We start from the raw sequence: 22,183 nt of genomic DNA, 5'->3' as shown, positions 1-22,183 counted from the left end.
TCAACGTAATATATTTTCGAGCTCGGAGTGGACAGTTTTATAATGGGTTGGGTGCAAGTTTTTATGCATCCACCAACTTCACAAAGCGAGTTCAGACGCTTTGATGTTCACAGGATAAGACTGCGCTGGTTAGTTTTTTTTTAACTACTACCTCTTACAGTTGAGAGCCAAGCGATTACTTCTAGAACTAACCTCTTTGTAAAGTTGTGAAAATTATCTTCTGAAGTATAATTTTTATTTTATTTCAACGGAGATAGTAATAGTATTATAACTTATTTATTTTTACTAGTAATACACCGCTGTCTCAAAGACGTTTGTAGGTTCCGCAAATTCGAGAAGCCAGGGCGCAGAGGGCTGTCTGGGAAGCTTCAGTCGCTACATACTGTAACTATGTTACACTGTTACTGTTTTACCGGGAGTCCGTCGAGCTCTCAGGTTGCTTAAGCAGATGCTGCTCCATGGACTGATTTGGCACAGGGGTCCCTTCGAATGGACTTGGCTTGAGCTGTCACACCTCGATAATGCCTCTAGCATTCCAAATCAACGGCGCTGAGAGGGCCATACCTCGACTTTGTAAATGAAATTTTCTACGCCTATTATTAAATATATGTAGTTCTAGCCACGGATGCAATAAGATTTGCCTGTGTTTTATCAAGATACGATAACTTGCGACTTAAAATATGTAATCACTAGTACCCAATAAATTTTAATAAATTTATATTGCTTCATATTGCATTGTTAGACGTCACAGATCTGCAATCGCAGCGTAAGACTTTTGCCCACAAGGTTAGAAAGATTTAGGACAGGGAATGTTGTAAGATCGTAGGAAGACGCTAGACGCAGACCGCTTGTGATCGGTAATTTTAGAAAACTAAGGAAGAGGCCTATGTCCAACAGTGTACGTCCAATAGCTGAAATGTCAATGATGAGTTCACTACAAGGTTTATTATGCCCCAAATGGGTATCAAAACTTTGTCGGCATCGGATGAATAGGCAACTGCTACCATCAATTCAACGCCTAGTTTTGTTTGTTTTTAAATTTCATGTCGATGTCACTATAACATACACAATAAAAAGTAAAAATGATTTAGAAAAATATTTATTAAATGAAATATTTACAAAATTTCATAAACTGTACGCATGTAATTAATAAATTGAAAAAAAAAGATTATTTTTCATGCATATAAAAATGTTTTTACTATCAATGCTTAGGTTCCTGTCACGTTAACATGACAGCGGATAGATAAATAAAGGCTTAAACGTATTTGAACAAGAATAAGTGAAATGAAAAATATTTATTGTATAATTTTAGAAAGAAATGAAAACAGCGATCGTTCACATTATTGGAGTAGTACCGTATATAACTAATAGATGGCTCTTTAACCAAAAATTGCTAGTTCAAAATATTAATTTGCCAATACAACAATCGATTACTGGATAGCAGTTTGTGAAACATTATATGATTAAAAAGATTTCGTATAAAAGTAGAAATATATTGCATCTATATTATGGCATACTATTTCTATTACTATGAGCATATACACATGCACCTTATATGCTATGTACATTATACTTACGTCATTACTAATGTAAATAAGTGTAAAATGTTCATTGACTTATAACACAAAATTGCATGAGAGAATGCCCAAGTAAATTAAAACTCCTAGATTTATTTTATACTATTAAGTAAATACTTTCGAATTACAGCTTATTTTTTATTCTATTTAATTGAAACAGTTGAATACATTTACCACTTAAATAGAAACTATTTATGAATCTGTAACTGTTTAGCACTCGCAAAGCGACCAAGTAATTAAAAAATCACCACATATTTCTGTAATTCATTACTTAGCCAGAGTTGTGTTGAAATATTTTATCAGACCATCGATAAATGAATTTAACTACTAGTAAAATAGTAAAATAAATGGAAACAAGGCACGTAAGGCATTCGCATGAATTTCTAGTAATACGTATTTCCAACTTAAAATTTTATAAAAACGAGTATAATTGCATAGATTTGTTATTTAGACAATTCAGGAGCATGCTTCGCATCTCACGAGGCCGACTTCATCGCAGTTCATGCATTTGAGGGCCACGAACTCGGCGGTGAAATGGTTACGATGAAGACTCTTCTTTGATCCGTTGCAGATGCGGCAGGGGAGCAAGCGGAAACCTCCGCAAACCTGGCAGGTGTTGCAAGCATCTGGACTCTGGAAAAAATATGAAAAGAATAAGACAGAGAAATGATTATTGAATTATTTTTGTAAAATGCTAGCGAGTAAGATTAAAGCATAAAGTCTTTAATAACGGTTTCGAAATGTTTTTTTCGTTTCATTATGTGGGTTTGAGTTAGCATAGTACTGATGGCGCTTAGTCCAGGTTACATTTATTGGTCACGGATTATCACTGCTCAACTGGCATTTGTAGGTTTCACGGGTTTAGAGGCCAGAGTACATGGTGCTTAGCCGGAACCTCGTTTATGGTAACTCGAGCTCGAAGGCTCACCCAAGAGCCTAGCTTGTTCCGCTACATATTATTTGAATACTGGATACAGACGCCATCCAGCTCTTAGATTGATTTGGCGGACATTTCATAGAGTTTAGGTAAAAGTGACCCTGTGGCAAAATCCCTATACTGTAACTATACGTGTGAAATCCCATAGATGCTTCGTCTCAAAAGGTAACATTACACGTTTTACCTGATTAGGAAGTTTTATATTTTTTTTGTAGCTTAACGGCCTCCAGAACGGGACCTTGGCTTTGACTGTGGTTGAGATGGACGATCACGGCTCGACTGATGCTATTCCATTAATTTTAGTAATTATTATATACTCTATCGCGTAACACAAGTCGTCTAGACCCGTACATATGTAAAATAAAAGCGATAACTTAACACAACAAAACAGTTAATATTTGTGATAAATGATCAAGATCATAATTTTGTCTCCTACTTATCCCAATCTACAAATTACAAGGTTGATAATTAACTTTTAAAAGATCTTGACTAGTACGTTAAAATAAAGCTAATGACAACTAGCTACGAACCTCAGTAAGAACAAAGAAAACCAATAATTAAGCAGCGAAAAGAGAAAAGAATAAATCTGAGACAACTTTAAGTCTGTTGCGACAATACAGGCAAAAGTAAAGCCTACAGGGAACGAAAGCTTAGAAAGATTCTACAACGCCGTTGGTCAAAGTCAATAGAACAAAAGAGAATTTTGAGAGCTTTAAAATTTTCAATGTAACATTTTTAAGTCCTTTGAAAGGTTTCAATACTTGAAAAGAAACGTTTTATAATTTTTTTTATATTACAGACGAGTGGCCAGAGACATTATCGTCTATCGTGAAATTAATAAGAGTATACATACGGCTTCTTCCAAAAGAGACTTTTAATAAAAAATACTTTAACCATAATTAAGGTGGTTCGGGAAAAAAATACCCCTCACGAGATAGATATTCTTTCTAAATATTTGGTCAACCTTTTTTAACCCTTTGCTGTTCGGATTAAAAAGGTCGGAGCCAAACTCTCTAATGTAAGATGTTCACAATTGTGACAGATGCGAAAGAAATCGCGTGTTGTCAAAAGACCGCTGCCGTTTACATGTTTTTTACGTGAGTTAATAAATAGACGCTGAGCAGCACAAAGGCAAGTAATGAAAATAAAGCCTCTATCTCCTTATCTAGATCGTACAATGTCTGTTTTATATTGTATTATTGAAAGTTAACAAAACTAGCTGAACATATAAATCGTATTTAATATAAAATAATTAATTAATTACATGTGAGGTACGCGTTTTCATAAAGGTAAAAATAGTAAGGTCAAACTCTAACACGACAATCTATAGCTCACTGCATTACGTCAATAGTAGTCGATATTACAAAAATATGTGTTAAGGTGTTTTAAATAATGCATATTTTTACAAGATATCATCACATCAAGTAGTAAATTAATGTTTATAGTTAATAAATAATTATGAAATATACATAATCTTAAAATTTCAATAAAACAGGTCGAGCGATTACAAAAAAAAAATAAAACTACCTTGAAAACTAAAGAAATTAAGGAGAATACAATCACATTGTGACAGATTCTGTCTTGTTAGTGTCAGAGGCCTTTATTTTCTCTTTAAAATATCCACTCGAGGCTTGCTAACTAAAAATAGCACAGAGACATCGCTAATTACCACTTTTACGAGCTTCTTGCTAAGGGTTCTATCAGATTAACTTTTTTACTTCTACGGTTTCAAGATTTTCTTAATTAATCTTTGATCTTTTTGTTTTGTCTTTGCTTACGTTAAATAGCAATTGAGTGAGTAGGCGTACTAAAGGGTAAACTTATGCAGATTATAAATATAAATAAAAATTAAATCAAGTTTTAATTTTAACATAAAAATGTCCTTAGAAAATCATTGAGTTTTTTATGATAATATTTTTTTCTGAATTGATAATTGAGAATTTAATTGAATCTACGTCTCTATTAGCCACGTTAAGAGCCACCGTAGTGCCTCATAATATTATTGGTAGAACCAACCTTGCCCAACCTTGCTCAAACAAATCGAGTTAACGTGATGTAATTTTGATAGATCGAGGCAAACTTTACTCGACGATAATTACGTAAATAAATAAATTAATAACTGTATAACACGGTATAACAAAAGAAATTATTTTTATTTTCGTGGCAAAATTTTGAGAAAAATGTTTGTAATAAAAGTCAATATTTTTGGTTAAGGTTGGTTGTCGGTATGGTCTTAAAGGTTCGAACCTCATTTCCACGTAAACAATTTCACTTCATCGCCATCATCGTAGCAGTCGATAGACACTCACTGGAGGATATAGGCTTCACCGAAAACCGCCACTCTAACCGTTTTTGCGCTACCCGCATATAGCAACTTCTCGAAACCTTGATATTGTCGTTGATTTACCTTAAGGCCAACCTCAGTTCGTGGTCATTACTCGAAAACGTTTTGCTTAAACCTTACGATAATTTGGTGTACATTAAATATATTGAATCCAACAATCATCTCCGTCGAAAGGTGGTTGTATTTTTAAAGGTTTCTTCACGATCAAAAATCTTCTGATAATTCTTAAAGACTCTTTAACTAAAGAATATCTGCAGCGGAAAGAACCACATATTGATTTAGCTGGTGTGAGTCTAACATCTGTTTTCGTCCCCACAAAGATGAATAACGGAAGTAAATTAAGTAAAGAAAGTACAAAATGGTAAGTATACCTTATATGGCTTCAACATCTTCCTTAGTTCTCCGCATTCATTTAACTTCTCCACTGTGTCCGCATCCTGGAAAAGATAAAATATTTTTTTAAATACATTCATGTTTCAATTGCTTTTTTAAAATCAATACGAACTTTGATTGAAAAGAAAGACATTAAATATTGCAGTCCATCTCAAAAATAAGTTTTATAAGATAACATACAACATTTTCTATAGATGTCAGTTTTAAGTCAAGATAATCTAGTTTTAGTCGATTGATTAGATAAAGTGCTACAAAGGTTTGAATAGTAAATTTGCGTACGATCGTGTACTCGTTTTTTAATTAAATAGATAATTTGTTTACCTATGATTATTGATCACACACGTTTGATAGCGAAATTAAAATCACAGGAAGGTACCACTTTCCGAGACTGATTCTTGCGAAAAAATGAGTCTCTTTGTGTAAAATAGTATTTGTTAGATATTAAAAACAAGCTAGTGGAGCAAATCAAACAGAGTTTTAAATAACTTTGAAAACGTTTTAAGTTTTTTGAAACCGTTTAGCAACAAGTAGCGACCAGTGAAGTTAGCCGTAGCAAAGAACTTCTTGTTTGCAAACTAATTATGGTGAAGAGAAAGAAGTCTCGACTCGATTAAACTTGACGCCGGTCGAGTTACGAAGATAGAAGATCGTCTCTAAAGACTACAACTTATCAATCCGTTTGACGTTAACTGCAAACTTTTACCTGCTTTCTTTAAAGTTTGTTATGAGAACGCTCGAGAAAATGTTCTGGGAAAATTACAAACATAGACCTAACAATTTAAACTTTAATAGCTCAAAGTAGAGCGCAATTTGGTTTAACACTCATTATGTTGCATCGTCAAGTTTCAATTCATCTGGGTCAATGTGCGATGCACTTGTTTAATGGAGCTTTGCTTTTTCTAAATAAATTGTTTATGATTTTGATCTCAATTCTCTAAACAGTTAGGTTCAATTTCAAATTTTCCTGCAAACATTATTAGAAATCTTCGAGTACGGAGATTAATGACCTGATAATGTATCATAGACTAGATTGTAATTTATGATAGCATCGACATTTGTTTCCTATTTTATATACAAGTAGCAAACTATTTTACGTTAATTTAAAGTTGAAGCTATTACACAGTAACAAAGTTGTAAATTTAGTGAAAACCGGAGTTCTTACTTCTTCTCTTTTTGAATTAATCATCACTCCTGAGAGCACTAATCTCTATTCCAATATCAACAAGTTTAGGTTAGGTTCTTTAGTTGAGACCAGGGACAGACAAACGCAAAGTAGGACATGCACCCATAGAGTTTTTTTTATTATTAGAGTGCCCCACAGACATTAACATCAGTGCCTTTCTTTTACAATTTTTTTCCTTAGGATTTTGCATGTTACAGTGTTTAAGTAAAAAAGTACGTCTCTTAATCTATGTTAACGACTCCCTAACAGTGTCCAATTTTTAAGACTACGTTTTGCGCGACCACTCCTGATCCCTACTCCATATTGCCATCCTCAAGTTGTAAGCCCGTATTTATGCGGCGGTTGCTGTATTCGGCACATCAATAAATCTTACAATCACATCTTGAGCCTCGTCCGTGTAATACACGCACAAGTTCGTGTGATGTGATATCGCTACCATCTCATTATAGACACTGTTATATAGCCCGAGGGTGTCCGTTGTTCGATGGATAACGATGGCCGCCTCGATCTTTAGCCCCTGAGCCTCGTGGGTGTAGAGCGTCCTTGAACCTGTCTGCACCCCCTCTCCCACTCAAAGTGCACCCACGAGGTGAATAGTCAACCTTGTTAAAGTCATGGAAAGACGCTGAGTGCAGCTTCCTACCGATCTTATCGAAAATCTATGGGAGAGGTTTTCATTTTACGGCTGAAATGATGATACTAGTGAAATAAATAAAACTACGCTTTAAAAATCGCACACATTGCTTACTTTTTCAAATTAAATAAATTAATAAAAACATCGCCTACCCAAAATACGATTATGACTGTGAAACTGTCGGAACAATGCAAAGGTACAGAAAGTAAGGACCTCGTTTAAATCAACATAAATTTAGATTCGCGACTAAACAAAAGTCTGTTGACACTGCTATGCTGGAGCATTAGTTGAACAGAAGAATAAGTAAATGTAGTCAAAACTAAAACATTTCTCTGGCCATTACACTACATTGCAGAAAAATCTGATTTATATTTTTGAACGTAGTAATTAAAATTTATTCATTGTTTTCATTTTTATGTTTACAAATAAAATATATAGAGAGTGATTGATTATAATGATAATCGATAAATAATGTAATCACTCTTAAAACGAATATGGTGACGTTTTTACAGAAATGCGAAAGGTATATTACTTTTCACTATATAAATTCTAACGAGACACTTATTATTTACATAAATTTTATTTTATCAACATTGTAACCAATACTTCAACGCAATCAAGACGTTCGTGTCATAACACGTATAATTCAATTATTGACATAAAGAGCATTCAATGTGTTGTAATAGCTTATATTAGCGTATCGTATTACAAATTACATATGACCTTTGATAGCCAGTCACTTTAATGAGCGCGAAGGTTCTTCTCGTAATTATTTGCTTAGTGTCATGTATCTTATGAGGAATGTTTCAGTGCGTGGCGAGAGATTTCACGATGTGACGTTATACATCTCTTGACATACAGGGTGATTGGTATTAGGTGTAAAAGCCTTAAAGTGGTGAATCATTTTTCAGCAAAAAGTTTTTAAGCCTTTAAGTCTTTTTCCAATAATTTATTTTTTGTATTGAAATACGACTGGCTTCCAGCAGTACAAATACTGCTGGAACAGATAGTAAAACAAGAATTAATAATATTATGAATGAAGTAATGCGAACCATGAAAACGCTTTTTCTTGCTATAATATCATTATATCATTTTTTATTTCTGAAACTATTGGCTTTTGTAAAGGACCATACATTATTCGACAGCTAATAAACAATATATTCACCAATCGACCTGTATAAAACGATTTTTTTAGTTTAAATCTATTAATGTCGACCCATACTTATAAATTTTTAAAAAAGACCAGGTTTTGGCAACCCTTTTATTCGCGGGTCAAACGAGATCAGGTCAAATATTTTCTATAATGCATACATATTACATACGTACATATTACGTAATTTTCCTCATAAAGTGGGTCACTACACCATCTTGATCTTTATTAATTAAGGATCAGGTACTTCATATATAGTCTACATAAGGTACATATGTTTATCTCGCCATCACTAATCCGAATTTTGATAACGCTTTTTATTGCTAATCATTATATATATGACATTCACGATCTCTGAAATAATTTAGTCCTGGACCAAAAATAATAAGTACATTAATTGCTACAAAGTACATTCAACTTATTAAAACTTTTACTACTATAACCAAGCATCTGTATACAAAGATAGTCAGAAATATTTTTTTGTGGCAAATTTAACAAAAAATATATAAAAAATAAAAACAATTTTTTCAATGCCTCGTTGTGTAACTCATTTTGTAACCGACCCATTATAAATATTAGCAGCGCAAATTAAAATACAACTCGTATAGCTCTAAAACAAACAAGATGGCGACGGAAAACGCAAAGGTAGCAAAGAGCAAACGTAGTTATTGCGAAGTATCCCCGCTTGTCCTCCTTAGAAACTCTGCACCTCAATGAATCACACGCGATGTTTTTCTAGCGTTTAATTACAGCTCGTGTGTTTAAACATCTAATGGGTTTTAATTAATGTTCCCTTTTACTCTTACTCTTTGGTTCTTTTTTTGAAAATTACATCGTACTATTATTGTTCTTTTTATTTTATTGTTTTTTTTTATTTTATTTTATTAAGAGACGAACAAGTATAGAGACAAATTACAAGTAAATTTTTTACTGACTCAAGTAACTGGATGTTAAGGTACTGAACTTAAAATACACGGAGGAAAAGATGAAAGTATTTAAGACCCTGTCTTATTATGACTATTACCAGACTACCAGTATCATTAGGAGAAAACTTAAATAGTAAATAAGTCTAACTTACTAAAATTTATTTTTGTATTAGATTTAAGCTATTTCAGTAGAGTTTGATTATATCTGCCAAAGGCAAAACGCATTCCAATAGGAAAAAATGTTGTATAGTATACTATACTGTGTAAAACTTATAAAAAAGATGAATGAAATCAGTAGTCAAGTTACGGCGACCAAGGAAAATATGTAATGTTTCAGCCTTAGACGGCCGTTTCTGAACTTAAGCCTCCCCAGAGATTTCCAATAGGTCCGGTAGGAAACGGCCAGAATCAAACGTTTTCCAACGACCTTAAATAAACTCGTCTGTGCACCTTGTGGGAAACAATCAAACTGCATACATTGTCTATAAAAAAACACGTATTTATTTTTATTTACATAGATTTAGAGTTTAATTAGTATTTCATATTATTTAAATTATGAAAATATATCTAAGATTTTTTTTTTCATATTGCTCGAAATATTTAATTTAATTATGCCGTTTTCAAAATATATTGAGTAAACAATTTGAATACATTGTACGGGCTGCTGTATCGATTAATGGAGTCCGGACGGGCAAAGCACGGGACTCGGGACTCGGTCAAGGTCTCCGGTCTAGCACGTGGATAGGATCGCACACGCGTGCTATAGAATTAGGGTTGACAACACCAAACAACCAAAGTTCATTTTATTGAAGAAAATTTTATTGTCTAATAAATAAAGCTTAAAGTTCTTTTTTCTTTAACTTTAGCACTAATTGTAAAATAATCATTTCACATTTTCTTTTAGTGCTTTTTTAGACTGTGTAATGCCATTGAAGATTTTCGCTCCGAAAAAGCGTTTTTTGGTCGCTCGTTTTTTGTCCATGTAGACACTGATAATAAATTTAATGTCAATAAATATTATATATATTTATGATCCAATATGTATTTATAATTGAACGTCAACTTGGTCACTAATTATTATAAATATTTCTACCGTAGGACCACAGCTGAACAAAAGCCTAGTATAAGGCCTTGACAAGGCTTTATTGATTATATAACCTTTAGGCACTTTGTCACGCCATTTGTTCAGCGCCATATTTCATTAATCCGAAGGAACAATTGTTGTAACGACCTGAACCGACGCTGCCGGGGTAGCGCACGACGTTAATTACTATATTGAAGTCTAGACTAAGCTCCTTCAGACCTCTACCAACTTACACCTTATATAATTAATAACACAATCAAGCAAACTATTTTCAACAACAAAAATATATCTACGTTGCCATTGTAACATATAAAATTGTTTTTCGGTTCTTTTTTATTTCGACCTTTGTTTAAGGCACTATGACAACCCTATAAGGAACGGTTTTCAACATCGAGTCATTCACGTTCTAATAAATTTTTCCTTTTTTGCGACCCGTTTTTTTTATTGCGTTAAAATTACAACTTCCGTCATTGGTTGATCACGTGTAATGTAATCCTTAATACGAATTCTTATATCGAAATTGAATCTACGGATCTATCATTACAAGAGCTAAATGTTTTACATGTCTTTGAATCAAGATTATGTATCGTTGTTTCAGATCATCGATGCCTACTGCAAGGCATAAACCTTCCCCAAAGACATCTAAGGGAGTTATACCATAATCGCCATGTTGGTGGTTGGAGATCACATTGCGATATTATGATAAGCAGAGAACGTTGCTGCGTATTCTCTAGAAGCTTGTCTGTGAGCATTGGTAACCCTTTATTATTAATGCACAAAGTGTGATTTTTATTATATTTTATCTCGGGAATCGAACCTAAGATCAACGATCGCAAGTCCCAGTCCACTACCGCTGAGCTACCACTGCTCGAATTATTATTCGGGTATTTTACTAAATACAATAAAAAGCATAGCGTGTCTGTAATTTTTACTATTGAAATCCAATGTAATTAAAATCAAGGCTAAATGCCCTTTATGTACTTTCAAAACAACAACTCCATAGTTTTTACGAAAAGTAGTTTACAACTACCAGTGTAAACTCATTTTATATTTATTAACTTAATTGTACATAAAAGCACAGAAAAAGAAATAAAATCATATAAAACCGACGAAATGAAACAACAATGGCGGTCTTATTGTAGAAGGCGATTTCTTCAAGAACCGCGTTGGACTAAAATATTTACCAAGAAAAATAGAAAGTGGAAGTGTTTCGAAATCCAGTCTTATCAGTCCCTGAATATATGATACAGAGTACTTGATATACATATGTAATAAATGTGTTTACTGCATTTATATATGAACCTGTTTCATTACAGATACATTGTATCCAATATCGCACTCAATCGAAGTTAAGGTAAATACATTGGAACTTCAATTACTTTATTTCGTAATACGAAACCGATGCATGCGATTTGTACACGCGTGTTCCAAGTGAAATACATTGTGAACTTTCCAGTAAACAAATTTTAACTTCAAGCATCCTGGAATTATGTTTTTACCATTGTATTGTTATACTTGGTAAACAAGGTAAACATCGTCCTGTCAGTTTATATTCTATATAGTGTTTATAAACTTAATTTAACAGCCACATATACTTACCATTTGTTATAGTAATTAGTTAAACGATATAGAAGATATTTGGTCGCGACGTATATAAATCTTTTCCGTGACATAAACATAACGTTTTTCATTTTTATCGGTAAAATAAAATAGTTACAAAGCTATATAATTAGTATTAGTTGATTCTTTTAGATCATTAAAGTCGTCGTCGTCGTTTAGAGCCATAGAGGCCCACTGCAAGGTGTACACCTTGCAGTGGGCCTCTATGGCTCTAAACCACCACCCAAAGATATATCATAATCGCTACGCTTGGCGCCGGGTTTCCCATCACACATTCGCCCATCCCTGCTGGCAATTCCATATATTTAATGCACAAAGTGTGTCTGTAGTACAGACCTTTATATATACAACTATATCTCGGAAGTAGAACCCTAGACTTACGATCGCAAGTCTTTGTCGTCTGCCACGGGGCTACAACTGCTCGTATCATATTAGTGTAGGAGCTGTTGAAGCCTAGAAGTTCCTAAGTGAATTATTTTCTGATTTTAGCTATTTCAAAAATATTCAAAATTCAAAATTTCTTTGTTCAGCATATCATTTAATTATTATTAGTTAATTATTAATTTTGAAACTATTAATTGTGAGATAAATTTTGAAACATACATTACATATATTAATGGGTAGCAAATGGTCGTTTAGTTTACGCACTTTTTTGTTCCGAAACCTCATGTGAGATGAAATTGTAAAAGCCTTAGGGCTAACATCATTAACTTCATCAGGAAAATACTCTGTAATTATCCCTATACAATAATTACATCTATAAGCAATAAGCAAAAAAAATATATTTCCAGTAACACACATGTTATATTATTTGAAGTAAATAAAATGTTGTTCCACACTTTTAATAATCAATTATCGTTAATGACAAGCTTTAATCACGTTAATGTTAAAACCTAGTTATCAACACATAATATAACAGATTTACCAGTTGAATTTATAATGGCCAGCAATTAACGTATTAATTAGTATTTATTCGTAATTATTGATGCTCCCGGAGAAAGCTAATTAATGATCGAGTCAATAACATCGATAACGTGTATGTCTTCCATTCAATTAAACATTGCAATTTCCATGGGGATATTACTGTATAAATATGTACACGCAATATGAGTACAAGAGCTTAATTTCTAAATGATTATGTAAACGTCAAAATTTAGATGAATTAAACCACACATAAAAAATGATTAAAAAAATATATTATTTTACAGAAATCATTTTGCGATAAATAATAATTTATTAATCATTTCAACGATAATACGACACGTACTATTAAATTCGTAGAGACATTTTCGAAGGAAATCCTCTTCGGAAGAGTCTGTGGGGAAATGCAGAAAATGGCTTCGTTTATACCTTTGAAACAAATCTGACTGCAATTTTACGGTATTTAAGCAAGATCATAAGATATTTATAGATTGTTACTGTCAGTATATAGTTATAATTTGAGACCCTAAAATTACCCGTATTTAATTTTATATATTTTAAATAAGAGATTTCTTCAGTTGGTCTCATTCGTCCCAAATCTTTTCTACTTGAAGTATAAACAATAATATTTAGGTCAGTGAGTTTGCTGGAGATAGCACAGTATGTATTTAATAGTGGCATAGTAGTTTTTTAATAGCAGACGGCAATCATTATCATTATCATCATCATTTCAGCAAAAGGACGTCAACTTAAACAAGGTAATCTCTTCTCCTGATGGATCATCCTACTCTGCGCTTGCCGGTCTGTGGTCTGTACTACAGACTGTCACTATTTAATTATTGGTATTTACAGTTTCCTTCAATTGGATGAACCAAAACGCTGAAAGCACTTAGTCTAAAATACTCGTTAGGTAATTAAGAGCTTGATAGCTGCCTCGAGATTCGCGGTTGGGCCGTTACTAATGTCTCTATACATTTACATCTATATTTTATGTTATTTTTTTACAGGATCAGCTGCCTTGGTCTTATGCTGCTTGGGTGGACATTCATGAAGTAACAACGCACAACACAAAAAGCTTGAACTGTCACACGATATGCGTTTAGCATTTTGATTTAAGTGTATAAATACATAATACGTATGTACGCAGGATATACAGGAGGATACAATACGTACGTATACAGGATCGAACTTCAGCTTATTCAATTCCTATTACCGGCCTAACGTTGCTAATCTCACTTCATAAGAGCAAAGTTGAAATCAAACTAAGTATAATTTAAAAAAGCTTTCATTAGTATTAATTACTAAAATAAAATATTAATTATATTATTCATTTTCTCCTTAGTTCATCTACAAAAAAGACTTTTATTAGTACATTACAATAGTAAAAGACCTTTTTGAAAAAGATTTTTATAATAAACATTATAGTGTTTTAATTTAAATAATTAACAGATATTAATTTCATTACAAGCAGACAATGAAATTTTATCAGGTTTTTCATTTTGCCGAAAGGTTTTTATTTATCCGTTTATTCATTATATTTCATATTTTTAATAATTTATACTGGCAACTTGTGTACGTACTACGAACAATGCAAGTAGAACCTTACTAGAATCAAATCGAGCTGCCCTGTAATCACATCTATCAACATAAAGCAAAGAGGATTCCTAATATGTCCGGATCTGTGAAGAGCCCAAAACAAATTCATCAGATTTTCTTGATGAAAATTTCTATAAACGTTCCCAATACAGTTAGAGTAATTCATTCCCAAGCTATAATAGTATACAAAAATATCTTTTATTTCACTTTTTTTACTAATGTTAGTTAGGTGAACTTTTTTGAATTTACTATCTGGGATTTCAGAGGTATAGCAATAGAGTTCATATAAAGCGTATATAGTTGTCTACAAAAGACTTTTTATACATAAGATGAATGATAGAAAATGATGAAAGACTGTAAATTAAAGTTGTAAATTGCATAGACTATAAAATAATTGTGCAATATTTTTTAGATTATCACTTCTAGGTATTTGATATTTGAAATATCGGGATACCGATATTAAAACCAGCATTATGAATAAAAAAATACTAGCTATATTTTTACTTAGCTCAGTTATGATATTGACTTGTTAACAAGTAATTTATGAAATCCAATAAATATTGTGCTGAAATGAGTTGACATTATTTATTTTATTGTATAGAGAGTAGGCGATAGATACAAAAAAAACGTGCAAGTAAAAAGAGTACATACATTTTAAATTCTATGTTATATATAATAGACTCGTATGGCCGTATACGTAATTATATAATTAAATAAGCAAAAAATATAATTAAATTGAAAGTATTTATGAAACAATATAAATAACTTGCGTTTTGTTTGTATAATGTAATACCAAAATACCTGTATTTTTTATTTATTTATTTTTGTTTATTCTTCGGGATCCCGGTGTTGTAAACCCTAGTCACTTAGATAAAAATATTACACTACCTCAATGTAGACAATCAGTGGTGTACTTCCGAAAACTGTATTATAAAGTCCAACAAACCTAATTAATATAGTAATTTTAGACTTCCTGAATAAACTTAGTTCTAACACATCTTTTTCTTTTATTTGACTGTTTTCTCGTGTTTCAAACTTTAATTTTTAATATATCATTTCTTTATTGTAAAATAATATTAGCGTGTGTAATCTGTGTGCACTGTGTACCAAATTTCGTTATATCTAAATGTGTCCTAACCTAAAAAAATGTGTATCCTATTATAAAACTTTAAGTAAATAGTAAATATGTAGATCATGCCCGATACCTTATCTATCTATCCAGTCTGTCTTACCTTAGTGTGTGTTACTTATGTATGTTTGTGTAAGCGCGTCTCCTAACGCAACAGGTGGAGGGCTCGTGCGGTTATCGATTTGACGCTTTAGTTGAAAAAGGATCGGATTACAGTGAAACATATAAACGTCTGTCTCATTACATAAAAACCTATTAATCATCATTAATAACTATCGAAGGTAACTTATGACATAATATTTGTAAAATGGCCATGACATGATTTTATATTTGGACCAACATTAACACCAGGTTTCGCCAATAGTGTTGGGTGTTTTTTGTTTAATGATGAAAGAAGAGTATTCTTTATTACTTGCGAAAACAATTTGGTAATTTAAGTCAAAGCTATGTACGTACTTCTTGTCATATTAGCGGGCTCGCAGTTGCTCAACGTGCCATGAAGACGGTTATGCTCAAGATTTCTCTACGAGATCGAATAAGGAATGAAAAGACCAAAACACAACTAAAAATTGCCGACCGATTACCGAATAAAAGTGGATGTGTTTCGGCTAGTGTCAAAGAGCATTTGCTTTTACTAAATCATGAGATATTACTGCTTATGATTTTTGCCTTGAATATAACAAATTACTTAATTAGCATTGGATATTCATATTATTAATATGCAATTTGGTTTTGATTACACAAACTAACTGAATTTATTAAAATATTAATAAATTTAAAACGAAACTAATTTCGTTAGTTTTTACGACATCACTGTAATTTAGTCATTTCGTCTAATATTTCGAGTAGTTTCTTGAGAAATCGTAATATATATTTTTTTATTTATAAATTAGTCAAATTTTCTTTTTTTTAGAAGATATTAAGAAAATATTAAGAACTGAAGAGAATGATCTGGAAGGAATAGAATTTACTAGAACTATACACCAAGTCATCGTACGAAGATAACAGAATAGACAGACGACATATATCAGACGAGCATTTGTACAGCCCAGTGTGCGCCGAGCGTTTAATACAGACGCCTGCAATAAAATAAGGCGCAATGTGCGGCGGAATGTCTGCCGGGTGCTCGTTGTTTATACTTGAATGTACAGTTTGTTTAACAAATATAATCTAACAAACAAAAACCTACTTTATCTCCTTCCAATAAGGACTACTAGCGTTTCTTATGACTTGTGGTTTGCAGTACAAGCACGTAGGTAGGGTTGCAACTCGATTATTTAATGAAATATCGAGATCATATTACTAATTCCCTCACAACTGCACGATAACGACTCTACCATAGCTTTAATTAAACAGACATGATGATTTATATATGTTTTTTGATAAAATAAATACATATTTGTAATGAGATAAAAATGTGATAAACACTAATAAATTCTTTTAGGTTGCTTCCTTTTTTAGCCGTTTCATATGACATAATCAATTTACGTCATACATCCGTTCCTATTATGAATTAAGGTTAATTTGGATTTGCTAGTTACATAAAAACATATAACTTAATAGTAATAGTAATGTTAAATTCATAAACAAGCTTTATTTTGGCTTCTGAATAAATTTTGACAGTCATATTACTTAATTAAAAAAAACGAAGCTGAAGAAACTCTAGCAATCCTTAAAACTCTAGGATTCTTGTAGCTATGTATCAGTGTTGCATACAGTAATAAGAGAACGGACATTTCGAACGCAACAGAAATTCAGAAACTGATCATTTTGGTCATATATTACATAAGAAATCCTGTCTTCTCTACTTATAACAAAAAACTAAAATCCAAGAGGCGAAAAATGCTTCTAACTGATGAAAAATCTTAAGACAGAGCTTACTATTCCCTGAAGTCGACACAGCTAAAGTGAACAAGTACTAACCCTAATAACAAAATCAGCTCATATCTGGAATGTTTTGATGCATTTAAAATCTGGTTTAGTTGGTGAACACACCAATGCATTGCAAGGACCTCTTTAAATCTGCTGCACGGGTCGTAGTCGTAGCTATGAGCACCGCACCCGGCGGCCATCCTTACAATGCGATGAATCTGGCACCCGCTTATTGAATCATAGAATGCTGCGAAGTTACGTCTTTTTATTGATTATGCATTTAACCTTAATCAAATAATTATTATGGTATTCCTTACAAAAATATAGAATAGTAAACCATGACATCTCGAGCCCGTGATTTTGTCTGTCACAAATTTTATGTAACTTCAAAAGTATATGATAGCAATGATTTCCTCAGTTTTAATATTATTAATAGCTTGGAACACATAGAGAATTAATTTAGAAGTTGTATATTTTAAATTTAAATAATTTTAAATATCAAAAATTATCATTACTTTTTCTACGCCCTTTTCATAGTAAATATATTGTTGTCTCAACCCTAGTTATTATCACAATGTTAATATTACTACCCACAGCCACCTGACTCTAGACGACTCCCTACCACAAAGTTAATTGCACACAGTGTAATTGTATAACTTGCATTAACAATTTAAAACCAACAGAAATATAATAATATTGCGAGTATTTAACTTCAACTGTGGCTCGGCGAGGATTATCATTTAAATACAAAGCTTAAATGTAATAATGATTTTAAACATTACATAAATATTTAAGATAAGGATTATATTTGTCAGCTTTCGATTTAATTAAGTATATGTAACTAAACAGAAAATAACATAATATTAACGTTGCTTTACAAAAAATGTTTCTTAAAAAAGCTTTCTAAAAAACCGTCAAAATAAAAATAAATTTCAGCTAATGGTGAATACAATTACTAATTAAAAATAATTCACCACTAATGGCCGATTAAAGCCACATTTTCAATTATCTATCTCTTTTACGTAAAAATTCTTATTAATACCTTAAGTTAAGAGCTGACCTAATGCATATTTTGAAGTAAAATATTAGAAGCTTATTACACCTTTCTCCAAGCTTCATGAAGTTAATAACTTATTTGTGGACTATACTAATTTACAATAAACTCTATAATAGTATATCGTCTATGAAACATCAAGCAATAGATTTAAACTGTTTATTAAATAAACAGTTGTAAAGAAGCTGTGCGCGGACTGTACAGTATTGAGGATAACATAAAAATGCTAACAAAAAAAGGTACTCTATTATGGGCTCTACTAAATCAAAACGCGCTTGGAACCATCGTAGCTTTATTTTCAATGGTGCAATTTAAAATATCACAAAGATGATATGGGGAATTTTGATTGTAATTTTAACTAACTTACGAAAAGAAACCGTTGCGCGAATCAGCACGTTAAAACAGCAGAACGCAGGCCACAAAGCACGCAAAACAGATGGCTACTGGTACCATAAGGGTCTGGAATAACCAACACGAATCGGCAAGCGCAGCTAAGGACTCCCACCCTCAAGGTGGACAGGCATTATAAAGGTAATTGAAATACACCGGATGCGAGCCGCTTATTTATGATCCTATTGTAATTCGATGAGGAAGCCCTACAAGTAGTAGTAGACCTATAGCTGAAATAACGATAATGCAGATAACTAAGAATCCGACTGTGTGATGTAGCGTGCCACGTCAGTTTACAGAAGATTAATAAAATCGTACTGTAGTCACAAGTAACTGAAGTGAATATATCCAGCAATTTAATAAGAATGTTACAATCTAACAGAGACTTATCAAACCAATCGACTCCGACACACAAGGATGGGTGTGAATCTTACAAGAAAATCTCGAGGATTTACAGGGTCGTTCATTTAATAGTTCTTGCTGTAATAGTAATATGACATAAATCTCTTATATTCTCAAGATTAAAACAACATTGACTTAACCACGGCTAAATATTATTATTTCGTAAAGCATATATATGCTTTACAATATAAGGCATACGTAAGCTATATAAAAAGTATATATGTTACAAACAACGTTAACGACGATAAAAGTCTTTTTTATCTTTTTGATTGTCCATTATAACTATATCGATAATTACCCAATTTTTTCAAAGAAATCTTTGCTATTTAACTCTAATTATTATATTACCAAATATGTGATTTAGAAATAATAAAAGTTTTAAATAAGGAAGTTAGTATTTTATGTGTTATATATATTACTACTAGCTGTCGATAGACTTTTAACTGCCAGAAGTTATAAAGCTTGGTAGCTTTTAATAGGAAAATATAATTAATGTAATATATTCCAGAGGGGTCAGTTCATTTAATGATTAAATATGAAATAAATATTCATTTTTAAATGTGGTTATAAAAACTAATCGATGCAAATATTAGATTACAACATAAATTACCAACGTGTGATCTTTCAAACGCGCGAAGTTCAAAGTGAACTGTAAATCGCACAGATTATATAGTATATTTTTTAAAATAAAACAATGTCTTCGCATTTTTTCCGTTAGATCCTTGTACAAATATTAGGAAACTCGTAAAAAAATGATGAATGAAATAGATTGTAATGAACGTTTTTATGCTATGACACGATCGGTAAGAAGATGGTTAATTCAATATGAATTAGACTGAAGAGAAAAGAATTGTCTCCGAAATTAAATCGATCTGTAGTTAGAGAAATCCGTAGACGAACGAAAGCAACCGACGAAGTCCGGAGGATCGGCAAGTTAAAACAGCGTAAGTTTAGTTTTATAAAAACAAATTGGTTATTGGCCCAAGTTGGTTAAGTCATTCTCAAGCTATACTGTAATCAAGAGAAATGGGGAATCATTTTTATACGTATATATTGTTATGAATTTTGCCTAATAATATAAAACACCATACTGCTTGATAGATAGAAGATAATATCAACTGTTATAAGCTAAAAAAACGTGCTTTCGTAATCGACTGGACTTTAAATGTCATCGAAGGTGTGGTTTTTTTTTCGCAACACGCTATGTTCACACGGCGGCATCGCAATTAAATATTGTTCAATTGTGTTTGCGATTTGTTATCCCTTTTATGCGTAAGTAAATATTTATTCCAGCGATTAATTTATTTCTCCACAAATTCAAACTATCGTATGCTATTTAATTGTGAAACGTAAAAGTTACTCGTAATGACTTACAATTTCAAATAACGTTTAATAAACCTTTGATTATTATATTTAATTTTTAAAAAAGGGAAAGGAAAACGTTGAGTTAGAATGTACTATATTTTTTCTTTTCTGTCATTGAATTAAAGATATCATTATCATTTCAAACGCAAAACGTCCTTCCACTATTGGGCATTGCCTTCTTCCATAGATTTCTCTCTCCCATGATATATCGAGTATACGATGTCATATCAAAGTAAATATTCATTAATGTACGTTGAAACATTTTTTTCAGTAAGTGGTTACTGCAATCGCACCTGGATTTAAAATCAGAATATTTCAAAATTTGCTAAATGAACAGAAATGAAACCTCTGCAATAACATACAAAGCCGTATGTTTACGAATTTAATGGACTAGGTATGTGGCACTTTAGTACAGATGAAATCCTTGTTTCTACCGACCCTTACGAGCGAGGTAGTAGATAAGGAAGTTTGTCGTCTCGTTGCTTTAATTACAAAGGATTAAGGGATTACAAATGGCGGATTACGTTTCTTCTCTTTGGTTTTTTTTCTGATGGTAAATGTATCGACAATCACCAAGTGGGTCAGTGTTTTTTTCCTCTTGTCATTTCAACTTTGATTTATAGAGTTTTATTAATAGTATAAAATGACAAATACGGCTTTGCATTCTTCAAGTCATGAGTGAATAGGTATTTTCTAGGCGATCATGTACCATCGTGGACCTTGCCATCGCTTAACATAAAGCGCGACGGAGGTCAAATATTTTGCATATAACGAATTATAAAAAAAAACCTTAGACCATATTCGATTTTTGGAATTGACAATATAGTTTACCGTTTGAAGATTAAGCATACATTGGTTTAACTTGGTTTGAAATTTATATGTCATTTGTAGTTTAAAAAGTTTCACTTAACTAATTTAAATGAATTAGTTAGGTGAAACGACTGTAATAATTCGTATTAAAATTATAATATTCTAATAATATTAATATTCTGGTGATGTTAATAAAGTAGATCTGCAGCATTATTAAGTATTATTAAGTATTATTAAGTATCTATTAAAAAAGACTTTACACGGCTACATGACAGTAACTTCAATAGACAGGGACTAGGTATAGAATAAGTGAATGACGGCTTATTTGTAAAAATATTAACCGCGATTTAAAGCTACTCTATTATTTATTCATAAAGCTTCTTGACTCTTTAATGGTAATGCGGAATAGCACTTGCAAAGTTGCTATGCATAAAATTAAAACATTGTAAAATGTAGACCGCATGTAGCACTACAAATTATCATAGATAACAACGGGATATAAACTCACCCCAATATGATGTCCGTCGACAAAAAGCTGCGGTACCAGGATCTGATCGCTCTTCATCCTGTCCCGTATCTCGTCCTGGTACTCCATGCTCATGAACACATCCCTCTCCTCGAACTTGACCAAAAGGTTCCTGAGAATCTTCTTTACAAGCACGCAGCGTTGATAAGTGCTTCTCACTATGCCCATCGTAGTAGTATACACTACGACTTTGCCTGCATCTTTTTCTTTGTAGCTCTGAAAAGATAAATTTTAATTATTTTTCAAATCATGGTGATTAATTTATTAATA

The 22,183-nt window shown here is 32.2% G+C and overlaps 1 protein-coding gene across 1 annotated transcript in view; it reads right to left on the bottom strand.

Annotated features, from left to right (window-relative positions):
- Positions 1-1,400: 1,400 nt before the first annotated feature.
- Positions 1,401-22,183, bottom strand: part of LOC137923856 (glutaredoxin domain-containing cysteine-rich protein CG31559-like) — a 102,578-nt gene continuing 81,795 nt past the window's right edge. The window contains exons 3-5 of the mRNA XM_068767138.1: positions 21,896-22,129; positions 5,230-5,295; positions 1,401-2,210 (exon numbers count right to left, since the gene is read on the bottom strand). Of these exons, the coding sequence (XP_068623239.1) occupies positions 2,034-2,210; positions 5,230-5,295; positions 21,896-22,129 (477 nt within the window). The 3' untranslated portion in view covers positions 1,401-2,033. The remainder of the gene's footprint in view (positions 2,211-5,229; positions 5,296-21,895; positions 22,130-22,183) is intronic.

The sequence above is a fragment of the Battus philenor genome, unplaced genomic scaffold, assembly GCF_028537555.1.
Source record: "Battus philenor isolate CCGP_79_NKW_IND1 unplaced genomic scaffold, ilBatPhil1.0.hap1 SCAF_22, whole genome shotgun sequence".
In the NCBI taxonomy this organism is placed as follows: Eukaryota; Metazoa; Arthropoda; class Insecta; order Lepidoptera; family Papilionidae; genus Battus; species Battus philenor.
This window is presented reverse-complemented; position numbering and strand designations above follow the sequence as displayed.